A 12,345-nucleotide genomic window follows, 5' to 3' on the forward strand; every position below is an offset into this window, starting at 1 on the left:
GTTCGGGCACGTCGTCGGGGCGATCGGGGCACGGTGGCCGCGAGTTCGACGGTGAACGGCGGCGAGCACGCGCGGGCAGAGGGGATCGAAGGGGAGAGAGAGGTGGATCTGGCGGGGGGAGAGGCGCAGAGGCCGAGGGAGTGAGCGGGGTGAGTGGGAGAGAGGCCCGAGGGGGCGGGGGCCGCTGGCGCCCTTATCCTCTCCGGCGTCGGTGCCGGCGAGGTGGTCGGGCGGGAGCGCGCGCCCCTGTTCCGACCCGGTCGGGGGAACAGGGAAGGGGACGCGGGGGGGGGAGTGGGCTGGGGCGACTGGGCCGGGGGGGTTCGGGGGTGGCGGCCCAGTTTAGGCCGGGGTGCAGTGGGGGAACGGGCCTTCTCCTTTTTTTCTTTTTCTGTTCTGTTTTGTTTTCTGTTTTCCTTTTATTTGTTTATTTCCTTTTCTGTTATATTTCATTTAAAGTATTTAGGCATTTTATAAAAAGGAGTTTTCTCCACCATAATTGCCAGTGTATTATTTAGCACCCACAGAACATTTTTGTTTGAATTTTTGAAAACTTTTATTTTCCACTTTAATTTTAATTGAAGTTTGAATTAGGAGTTTGAAAAGAAATGTGATTCCAATGTGATCAAGCCCTGTTTAGCAACATGATTAGCTTAATCACAGAGAGTTACTGTAGCATGATTCTCGGGGTGTTACAACAACAATAGAAGCAAGACCAATTAATTCATCTTTACTAGGTAATTCTTTTTCATGAAGCTTTCTACTAAACTTGGAAAAATTAAACTCATGAGACTCATCACCAAAACTAACACCGACAGTTTGTTTCTCACAATCTATTCTAGCATTAACGGTGTTCAAGAAAGGTCTACCAAAGATAATGGGACAATAGTCATCTTGTGGGGAACCAAGAACAAGAAAATCAGTAGGGTATTTTATTTTCCCACACAAGACTTCAACATCTCTAACAATCCCAATTGGTGATATAGTATCTCTATTAGCAAGTTTAATAGTAACATCTATGTCTTCTATCTCTACGGGTGCTATGTCATTCATAATTTCTTGATATAAGGAATAAGGAATAGCACTCACGCTAGCACCTATGTCACATAAACCATGATAATAGTGATCTTCTATTTTAACCGAGACAACAGGCATGCCAACAACAGGTCCTTGTTTATCCTTTTTATCAGGTTTGGCAATTATAGCAGCTTCTTCGCAGAAGTAAATAACATGCCCATCTACATTTTCTTCCAAGAGATCCTTAACCATAGCAATACTAGGTTCTACTTTAATTTGCTCATCAGGTTTAGGTGTTCTAATATAGCTTTTGTTGACCACAGTTGAGACTTTAGCATGTTCCTTTATGCTAACAGGAAAAGGTGGTTTCTCAATATAAGCAGAAGGAACAACTGGATCAACATTATAAATTATAGTTTCTTCTTTAGCTAGTACCGGTTCTCTAATTTCTTCTTTAATAGGTGGATCATATTGAAACCACTTCTCTTTAGGGAGATCAACATGAGTAGCAAATGATTCACAAAAGGAGGCTACTATCTCAGAGTCAAGTCCATATTTAATGCTAAATTTTTGAAAAGCATCAATATTCATAAAAGATTTCACACAATCATACTTAAGTTTAATACCTGACTCTTTACCTGCGTCGAGTTCCCAATCTTGAGAGTTGCATTTCATTCTCTCCAAAAGATCCCACCGGAATTAAGTAGTCTTCTTCATAAAAGAACCAGCACAAGAAGTATCAAGCATGGTTTGATCATTACGAGGAAGCCGAGCATAAAAATTCTGGATAATAATTTCTCTTGAGAGCTCATGATTGGGGCATGAATATAACATTGACTTAAGCCTCCCCCAAGCTAGAGCGATACTTTCTCCTTCACGAGGCCAAAAATTATATATATATAATTTTGATCACGATGAACTGGATGCATAGGATAATTTTTTTGATGGAACTCCAATTTCAATCGATTCCAATTCAGGGATCCAATATCGTCGCATAGCCTATACCATGCCAGTGCTTTTCCCTTCAAAGATAAAGGAAAAAACCTTCTTCATAACTTCATCTCCGGGTAAACCTGCAAGCTTGAACAATCCACAAATTTGTTCTACATATATCAAGTGCATATGAGGATGTTCGGTTCCGTCTCCTGCATAAGGATTAGCTAGCAATTGTTCTATCATACCCGAAGGAATTTCATATTCAATATTTTTAGTAGGTGCAGTGGGTTGAGGGGTAGCTAATTTTGGTTCCGGTCGAGGTGAAGATACCCCGAACAAACCTCTCAAAGGATTGTTTTCCATAGTATCCAGTGACAGTAAATTTCAGCATACTATATAAATGTTTCCTTACCAAATTCCACTTACCAAAGGCGCTTCACTCCCCGGCAATGGTGCCAGAAAATAGCCTTGATGACCCACAAGTATATGGGATCAATTGTAGCTCTTTTCGATAAGTAAGAGTGTCGAACCCAATGAGGAGCAGAAGGAAATGACAAGTGGTTTTCAGCAAGGTAATGTCTACAAGTGCTGAAATTGTAAGTAACGGAGTAGTTTGATAGCAAGATAATTTATAACGAGCAAGTAACGAAAATAGTAGCAAAAGTGCAGCAAGGTAGCCCAATCCTTTTGAGGCAAAGGCAGGCCAAAACGGTCTCTTTTGATAGGCAAAGTGTTCTTGAGGATACACAGGATTTTCATCTAGTCACTTTCACCATGTTGGTTTGATTTGTGTTTGGTACTTTGATAATTTGATATGTGGGTGGACCGGTGCTTAGGTGCTGTTCTTACTTGAACAAACCTACTACTTATGATTAACCCTCCCGCAAGCATCCACAACTATGAGAAAAGTATTAAGAATAAATTCTAACCATAGCATTAGACTTTTGGATCCAATCGGTCCCTTAGCGAATAGCGCATAAACTGGGGTTTAAGATTCTATCACTCCCGCAACTCATCATCTAATTGCTAATCCACAATGCATTCCCTTAGGCCCAAATATGGTGAAGTGTCATGTAGTCGACGTTCACATGACACCACTAAGGGAATCACAACATACATACTATCAAAATATCGAACACACATCAAGTTCACATGATTACTTGCAACATGACTTCTCCCGTGACCTCAAGAACAAAAGTAACTACTCACAAATGATAATCATGCTCAAGATCAGGAGGTATTAAATAGCATATTGGATCTAAAATATAATCTTCCACCAAATAAACCATATAGTAATCAACTACAAGACGTAATCAACACTACTAGTCACCCACAAGAAACAATCTATAGTTCCGGTAAAAGAATGAACACAAGAGATGAACTAGGGTTTGAGATGAGATCGTGCCGTTGAAGATGTTGATGGAGATTGCCCTACCCAAGATGGGAGAGTTGTTGGTGATGATGAGGACGATGATTTCCCCCTCCGGGAGGGATGTTCCCCCGGCGGAATCGCCCCGCTGGAGGGCAAAAGTGCTCCTACCCAAGTTCTGCCTCGAGACGGCGGTGCTCCGTCCCGAAAGTCCTCTCCTTATTTTTTCTAGGTCAAAATGACTTATATACTAGAAGATGGGCACCGGAGGTGGGCCTGGGTGAGCACAACCCACCAGGGCGCGCCTGGGCTCCCTGGCACGCCAGGTGGGTTGTGCACACTTGGTGGGCCCCCTCTGGTACTTAATTATTTGCTCCAATATTCTTCATGAATTCCATAAAAATTCTTCGTGAAGTTTCAGCTTGTTTGGAGTTGTGTAGAATAGGTAGCCTAACATAGCTTTTCCAGGTCCAGATTTCCAGCTGCTCGAATTCTCTATACCTTGCATATTATGATAGAAAAGGCATTAGAATTACTCCAAAAAGCATTATTATGGATAAAAACGTCATAAATAATAGTAGGAAAACATGATGCAAAATGGACGTATCACCCATCTTTTAAAGAGTCAAGGGCATAATCTCGCAGAGACAACCGAGCAGCTAACATAACGCCCTCATAATTCCCTATTGGCATTGATTTCCGTCTATTAAGCCCCTTGGAGCTGGTCTTAACGAGCTCGGCTTTCGCTAGCTCTAGCTCCTTTAAGAGATCTTTATTCTCTTTCCGAGAAGTCTGTGTTAAACACAACAAAATTTTCTATCAAACGGATATCTATCCTTAATCTGGCCACCCGTGCCCACATTAAGGCTCAGGGGCTACTGGGCTTCGCGCTTCTCATTTACAAATATTAAATGGGCACATCAATCCCATGATTTGGTGTTGCCACCCGACCAGTGGCTCGGGGGCTACTGCATTAACGATTCAATGCAAATAATTTACAAAGTGTAAAACAGTTTCCGAGGAGATTACAATCCTCATGTGCATCTCAGATTTTAGGCTATAGGCTACTAACAGTGTCTTAGACTAGGGGGTACTCATCACGTCATCTCGCGACCAGGTGGATCAGGCCGAGGATCCTGATGGCGGTCCACTAATGGGTCACTTTGGGCAACCCATGATGAATACAAGGAAGAACCACAAGACTTGGTGATCAAGACAATGACTCCTCTCCACCAACGGAGCCGAATAGGACTCTTGTTATCCTAGGCCTCTGGTACATTATATAAGCCGAGGCCAGGCTAGTCGATAGATCATTATGACATTCATCATCGTACTCCTAGGGTTTAGACCACAACATATGATCTCGAGGTAGATCAACGCTGACTTGATACTCCATCAATATAAACAAGAGTAGGACGTAGGGTTTTACCTCCATCAAGAGGGCCCGAACCTAGGTAAAACATCGTCTCCTTCGTTCCTGTTACCATTGATCCAAGAATCCACAGGACAGACATAGGAGTAAAGAAGCACACATGCCGGTCAATCCACGTGTTCCAAATGGAAGCACTAGGAGGCATTTCCCCATAAGGAAGGCTACCAAGAACAAAGAACTAGGTGTCGGATCCCACACATAGCAAAGCATTTCAAAAACATACACACAATATGCTCGATATGTGTAGATACAACAAGGCATCACAACATAACTCTACGACTCAAAGTATTTCTTTAAGAGGCTCCGAGGATCCATACATAGCATGATATTACAAACATGGGTCTCATGACCCAACATACAACGTAATACAAGCAACAAGCGGAAGCATAAACCTATCTGAGTATAGACAACTGAAAAGAGAGAAGGCTAGAAAGCCTGTCTATATACAAGACCCTCCACAGGAACTAGACCTCTGTCTGCGATTCCCAATCTAATCGGTCAACGTTGAACTCAACGCAGGAGTCTAAAGTGAGTCTGAAGTATCCTCTGCAAAAACATAAATTAAGCAACGATGAGTACAAAGGTACTCAGCAAGACTTACATCAGAACTAACTACATATGCACCGGTATCGACAATGGGGTGGTGGAGTTTAACTACAGCAAGCCAGCTTTGACTCAGTGGCTATCATGTACTATGACTACTAGTATTTTCTTTGAGGTGAGATAGTGCACACGAGTCCCACCATATCAATACACTACTGTGGATCCACTCCCGTCTCCCTACCAGAAGGCCATCCATAGCACTCACACTTGAGCATTTTAGAGTATCCCTTTAACTTGTCTATGAACAATGTAAGCTTTCCAAGTAGTCCATATATGAGGGCGCGGCTATTTGAATAGTTTGATAACCCTACAGGGGTGTAATTCTTCACACGCTCTCACCACTTACCACCATGTACGCGTCATGTATCTCGACAACCTTCAAGCAGAAGCCCGGCAAGGGTGTCGGCCACGACCTGACTAACCACACAAGACCCCAGTCCAGGTTTATCGCCTATTTGAGGTTGTACCCGCGAAGGAAGTCCGGCCGAGGTTATACTCACAGCCCCAAATGATGAGAGCAGGGTTCCCAAGAGCACCATTCGGGTGTCATCCTGGTACACCGTGCCTCGGTGTCTCTAACGCATCATAGCCCACCCCGAGGGTCAGCGCTACGCACGGCCCCCAACACATATCCTACAAACACCAGAAACTAGTTGCAACTCCTGGACACAGATCAAGGCGATTAATAAGTGGAGAGAGCTTGGAGTGCCCGGAGGCCAATGTGTGGTAGTAACTGTCTTGGATCACAAACACGTAACTCAGTTCCTGAGGACGGTCCCAATGAGACAACGCACCATGTACTCCTACATGGCCTCTCATCGCTGCCTTTACCAAATCGTGTCCACATAGTAGGACATGAACACAACCATTCTAATTCATCGCCCAGATGGATCAGACCCGACACAACTCTAAGCATAGCAGGCATAACAAGCAAGCATGGATGAGTAGTCACAACATGGCTCAAGCAATTCCTACTCATGCTAGTGGGTTTCAACTATTTGCTGTGAAAAAATAGCTCATGCAGAGGAATGGGTTCAACTACCACAACATGTAACAGTTGAATCGTTGTTGTCCTAATGCAGTACAAGAGAGCAAGAGAGAGAGAGAGAGAGAGATCGTATCAAAATGCTCAAAGGGGGGGGGGGTTTCTTGCCTGACACTTCTGAAGATAGTAATGTTCTTCATCGGTGTCAATGATCATAACTTCGGAAACGTCGGCTACCGAGAAGGAACAACACCGGCTAGTAGAGAAGGAACACAATCAAGGCAATCCACATTCACATGAATTACATGTCATATTAAGGTATTGAATTCACCTAATGCAATATTTAGCCAAGTTAATTGAAGTGGAATTCAAACAAGATCAAATTCCAACTCCAAATATTATTTCGTAAATTGCCCTAATCATCATTTGTCCTATTCATCAATGTTAACTTGTTCAAACATGCATGATCATGGCATAAACAGATTCTTCATAATTTTTGGATAATTTTTCATAAATAAATTATTTTCATATGAGTTATGGTTGAATTTCTATGAATTTTAGAAGTTTTAAACATTTTTTGAAATTTCCAATTTTATTTAGAAATATGAAAATTCGAGTAAATGTATTCATGATGTCAGCACTACGTCATAGTGACGTTAGCAGTCAACTAGGTCGGCCAGGGTCAAATCTGATGAGTGGGGTCCACACGTCAGTGGCGTAGTGAGTTAAACATGGTTTTATTTAAACCTAAACTAATTTAGCTTGTTAATTAGGGCATGGGACCCGGTTGTCATTGACACGAGAGGTTAGTTAGCCCCATCATTAGTGCTAATGACGGTGGCACGTCAACTGTGCCGGCGATTATCCGCCGACGACCTTCCCTCACGGCGGAGTCCCATCGGGACGGCGCTACGGACGTCGGCTGGATGCGCTGGAGGCACCAAAGGAAAGCCCATCCTCACGCGCATCCAAGAGAGCCCGTGGAAGGCTGCGAGGTTGTCATGTCCTGCGTATATGTTCTGCTGAGTCGTCAATGTCAATCTCCAGGCGGACCCAGCGACGGATGAGGTTTACGCGCAAGTTTCTCTCGTGGTCGACAACAAGGAAGCCAAGAGGCGGATGCGCCAAGGGGAGAGCGAGGAAGCTCGCGACGGTGACGGCGAGGACATCGATGCCACGAAGCACCGAGCACGCACGCCCCGTATGTCCTGTGTATATGACACATAGTATACTGTATAAGGTGTGGGGACAGAGGGCAGTGTGAGTTGTATGGTGCTTATAAGCCCAACCCCTTGTACTGATATGGGCATCGAATTAATGAATGAACTGAGCTGCTCAAGCTCCTTCGTTCTCGGTCAACCCCCTTCTCATTACCTCACTTTATCCTGTGATTCTCGAGTTGCTGCTCGGGACATCACAATTGGTATTCAGAGCTTCGTTTTCGATCCAATCCACACTTAGCCTAGTGCCCAAACTCTGTTCGTCCTCGATAGAATGGAGGAGATGCAAAAATCGTTGCAAGAAATGTTGGAGCAAGTTCTATCGGAGAAATTTGACAAGTTCTTCCCCGAATTGAAGATGCCGGGCGGCGAGGGCACCAGCCTTCGCGCGGGGGTCGGCGACTTCCGCAAGGACGCGGATGCCGTGAAGCATGAGCAGGTGGCATCGCCCATACCGCAAGAACACGCTCCGCCTCCGGCGAACAGGGCAGCGAGGTTCACTTATGGCAGCCCTCCTGCTCCATGGGACTCAACGGGGGCTATGGCCGACGCCATGGCTGTACAAGGGCTACTTGTCCCCGATCCACAGGCGGACGCACTCAGCACGGCCACCAGCTGTTCGACGGGGTGTCTCACCCAAGTCGAGCCAGCAAACCAGCAGACCGTGGGGGACTCCGTGCAGGAGCAGCGGTCCGTGCTCAAGGAGAAGCTCGAGGTCAAGCTCACATCGCTGCAGGCCAAGCTCAACCAGTTGGTGACCGACCTCCGCGCGCGAGTCGATGGCCATCGCCACGGATCTGTACGCGGTCTAGCAAGCGCGTGACCCCGTCCAAGTCCACGTCGGCGGCATGAGCAATAGCGTGCCCCAGCCGTACGCGCCGCCATGGAAGGCGGCGGACCCCAAGAACCATTTCCAGGGGCATGTCGACATGGACGTTGAACCGGAGTACGCACATCGCGGTGACGAGGTGCCGCGCGGGTGCCGTGGCATCCGCCACGACGATGACGACTGCCCCAACCGCCACGCCGTCGGCCATAACGACGACGACTACAATGACCGCCGCGATGGATTTCGACTGAAGCCACCCAAGCACGCATTTTCTGTCTTCAAAGAGTACAAAGCTTGCTGGCTTCCCCTGCGTCCCAAGCAGATTGAGGCTGCAGATGCAGATGAGGCTTTGGTTGTTCCTCTTGATGGTGAATGGATATGGCACTGCCATCGGCTTAATCCGACTCAATACATAAAGGGCTGCAAGAGATTATATGGCAGAATACTAGACAGTAACAATGTCAAGTCCATTCAAGCAAAATCCAAGGATCAGGTTGAGAAAGTTTGGACTGAGTTATATCCTGGGGAGCCCGTTGAGTTGGAGTGCACAAGTCCTTCCGAAGATTCTATTTATCTGAGTGATGAAACTGCAGGAGGCTTTTCCTATGATTTGGTCTCAGTTGTTAAGAGACAATCTTCTTTCGTCTACCAGGTTATGATCTTAACTGGGGAAACTGGTTCTGGGAAAAGCACACAATTGGTTCAGTATCTTGCTAACTCAGGTCTGGCTGCCAAGGGTTGCCACCTGGGAAGTATAGTGCTGCAAATACTCCATGACACTTCTGTTTGTAAGGTACCTTATTCTGCTACACACCAGTGGGATCCTGGACTTTCTTCTGAAATAATTCATGTGCATTCACTGGGTACTTTGCAACTCCTTGGACATGATTGGGTGCAGTACATTGAGCTTGGAAGTGCATTTAGTCTCAGCATTACAACGGGTATGCAGTTGTTGCAGTTATTGTCGAGAGCGATGCTACTTGGTGTCATTCACTCCAAGTTGTGGTTAACTGATGGATGGTTAGAGACAAATAGTGCTCACAATTTTCCTTGCCTTCAGTTTAGGGAATGGAGATCCTTCTTACAACATGGCAAATATACTGCTTCATTGATACTGCCTTGGAATCCAGACGGTTGGATGGCATCTAGCACTACACTTTTGTTTTCTATTGTATGTAGTTTCTTGCATTGGAACCCTGGTTTACTCTAAAGAGCAAATTGTGCTGCACAAACTTGGTCTCTGTCAAGCAACAGGTTCAACTTTCAAGCGTGTGACGCCCCCGATTCAATCGTACACTAATCATACACGCAAATGTGTACGATCAAGATCAGGGATTCGCGGGAAGATATCACAACACAACTCTAAAAGTAAAATAAGTCATACAAGCATCATAATACAAGCCAGGGGCCTCGAGGGCTCGAATACAAGTGCTCGATCATAGACGAGTCAGTGGAAGCAACAAATCTGAGTACAGACATAAGTTAAATAAGTTGCCATAAGATGGCTAGCACAAACTGGGATACAGATCGAAAGAGGCGCATGCCTTCTGCCTGGGATCCTCCTAAACTACTCCTTGTCGTCGGCGGCGGCCTGCACGTGGTAGTAGGCACCCTCGTTGTAGTAGGAGTCATCGTCGGTGGCGCCTGACTCCTGGGCTCCAGTATCTGGTTGCGACAACCAGAAGAATGGAAAGGGGAAAAAAGGGAGAAAGCAACCGTGAGTACTCATCCAAAGTACTCGCAAGCAAGGATCTACACTACATATCCCTGGATATCTGTGTAAATGGGCAATATCGGTGGACTGAACTGCAGAATGCCAGAATAAGAGGGGGATACCTAGTCCTGTCGAAGACTACGCTTCTGGCAGCCTCCATCTTGCATCATGTAGAAGAGAGTAAATGGTAAGTTCACCAAGTATCATCGCATAGCATAATCCTACCCGGCAATCCTCCCCTCGTCGCCCTGTGTGAGAGCGATCACCGGGTTATATCTGGCACTTGGAAGGTGTGTTTTATTAAGTATACGGTTCTAGTTGTCATAAGGTCAAGGTACAACTCCGGCTCGTCCTGTTACTGAGGATCACGGCTATTCGAATAGATAAACTTCCCTGCAGGGGTGCACCACATTACCCAACACGCTCGATCCCTCTGGCCGGACACACTTTCCTGGGTCATGCCCGGCCTCGGAAGATCAACACGTCGCAGCCCTACCTAGGCACAACAGAGAGGTCAGCACGCCGGTCTAAATCCTACGCGCGTAGGGGTTTGGACCCATCGCCCATTGCACACCTGCACGTTGTGAACGCGACCGGTGAGCAGACCTAGCCTCCCTTATACAAGAGCAGGCGTTCTAGTCCAACCCCGCGCGCGCCGCTCAGTCACTAACGTCAAGAAGGCTTCGGCTGATACCACGACGTCGAGTGCCCATGACTGTTCCAGCGTAGTTGGTTAGTGCGTATAGGCCAGTGGCCAGACTCAGATCAAATACCAAGATCTCGTTAAGCGTGTTAATTGATGTAACCGTGGACGCCGACCAGGGCCAGGCCCACCTCTCACCTAGGTGGTCTCAACCTGCCATGTCGCTCTGCCACAAAGTAACAGTCGGGGGCCGTCGGGAATTCAGGCCCACCTCTACCGGGATGGAGCCACCTGTCCTTCCAGCCCCCACATCGGATCACTTGCGGGTACTCTACGAGCCGACCCGACTTTAGTCACCACATGTATCATATATCATGTATATAAGTATATACCCATGATCACCTCCCGAGTGATCACGGCCCGATAGTATAGCATGGAAGACGGACAAGAATGTAGGGCCACTGATGGAATACTAAGCATTTAGGATTGCAGGTAAGGGTACCAATTGTAGCAACAATGATAGGCTATGCAGCAGAATATGATTAACCGAAAGCAGTAACATTCTACACTACTCTAATGCAAGCAGTAGAGAGAAGGAATAGGCGACATCTGGTGATCAAGGGGGGGCTTGCCTGGAAGCTCTGTTGCACAGGAAGAAGGGTCGTCGGTGATGTGGTCGTACTCAGTGGCATCAGCGCTGGTCTCGGGGTCTACCGGAGAAGAAGAGGGGGAATAAACAGTAAATACGGAGCAAACAACACACCACAAAGCATAACATGGCAATACGCGGCGCTAGAGGTGACCTAACGCGGTAGTAGGTGATATCGGCGAAGGGGGGAAACATCCGGGAAAGTATTCCTGGTGTTTTGCGTTTTCGGACAGACGGATCGGAGGGGGAAAATTGCATGTTCGCTATGCTAGGGACGTGTGGCTAGCAAACGGACTGCGTATTCGGATTCGTCTCGTCGTTCTGAGTTATGAATCATTTTATATTAATTTATAAAGATTTATTCATTTTTTTGAATTGACAGAATTAATTTAATTAGAAAATGCAATTATGATGTCAGCATGATGTCAGGGTGATGTCAGCAGTCAACCAGTCAGCTGACTTAGTCAAACTGACGTGTGGGTCCCACTGTCATTGTCTAAGACTACGTAACATGATTATTAGTTTAATTAAGTGATTAGGTTAACTAAACAGGGTTAATTAATTAATTAATTTCTTTTAATTATTATTATTACTATTCTTTTTTTTGTTTTGTCAAAAGGGGTGTGGGGCCCATTCGTCATGACTGGGGGGAGCCTTAACGGGCGGGCGCGACAGCGGTTACAGGCGTAACCCGGCTGGCCCCGTGCGCCGGGCGGGCCGGCCAGAGGGCACCGGGCACGGCCACTAGGAGCATAGGGGCAAGGCAGAGCAGCAGTGGGGGCTGCAGGCATGGGCGGCGGCTGCGGCAGTGGGCGGTGGTAGGCGCGGGCGGAGCGGGACCGGCGTGGGCCTGTTGCCGGCGGCGCATATGCAGCGGAGAGCGGGGGGAAAGAGACGCGGCCGGGCGTGTGGCCTAGACGCGCGAGGGGCACACGACGCACGCGGTCG

The 12,345-nt window shown here is 46.7% G+C and overlaps 2 protein-coding genes across 2 annotated transcripts; both read left to right on the forward strand.

The window, feature by feature from the left end:
- The first annotated feature begins 7,836 nt into the window (after positions 1 to 7,836).
- Positions 7,837 to 9,622, forward strand: LOC123181473 (uncharacterized). Its single transcript, XM_044593739.1, has one exon. The coding sequence runs from the start codon at positions 7,837 to 7,839 to the stop codon at positions 8,383 to 8,385; it is 549 nt and encodes a 182-aa protein (XP_044449674.1). The 3' UTR covers positions 8,386 to 9,622.
- On the forward strand, positions 8,411 to 9,004 carry LOC123181472 (glycine-rich domain-containing protein 1; the record flags this gene model as incomplete). The annotated part of the gene is given in 1 exon segment (XM_044593738.1): positions 8,411 to 9,004. A coding segment is annotated over 1 exon segment (594 nt), but the record flags the coding sequence as incomplete, so codon positions are not given.
- Positions 9,623 to 12,345: the final 2,723 nt, after the last annotated feature.

The sequence above is a fragment of the Triticum aestivum genome, chromosome 1D (assembly GCF_018294505.1).
Source record: "Triticum aestivum cultivar Chinese Spring chromosome 1D, IWGSC CS RefSeq v2.1, whole genome shotgun sequence".
In the NCBI taxonomy this organism is placed as follows: domain Eukaryota; kingdom Viridiplantae; phylum Streptophyta; class Magnoliopsida; order Poales; family Poaceae; genus Triticum; species Triticum aestivum.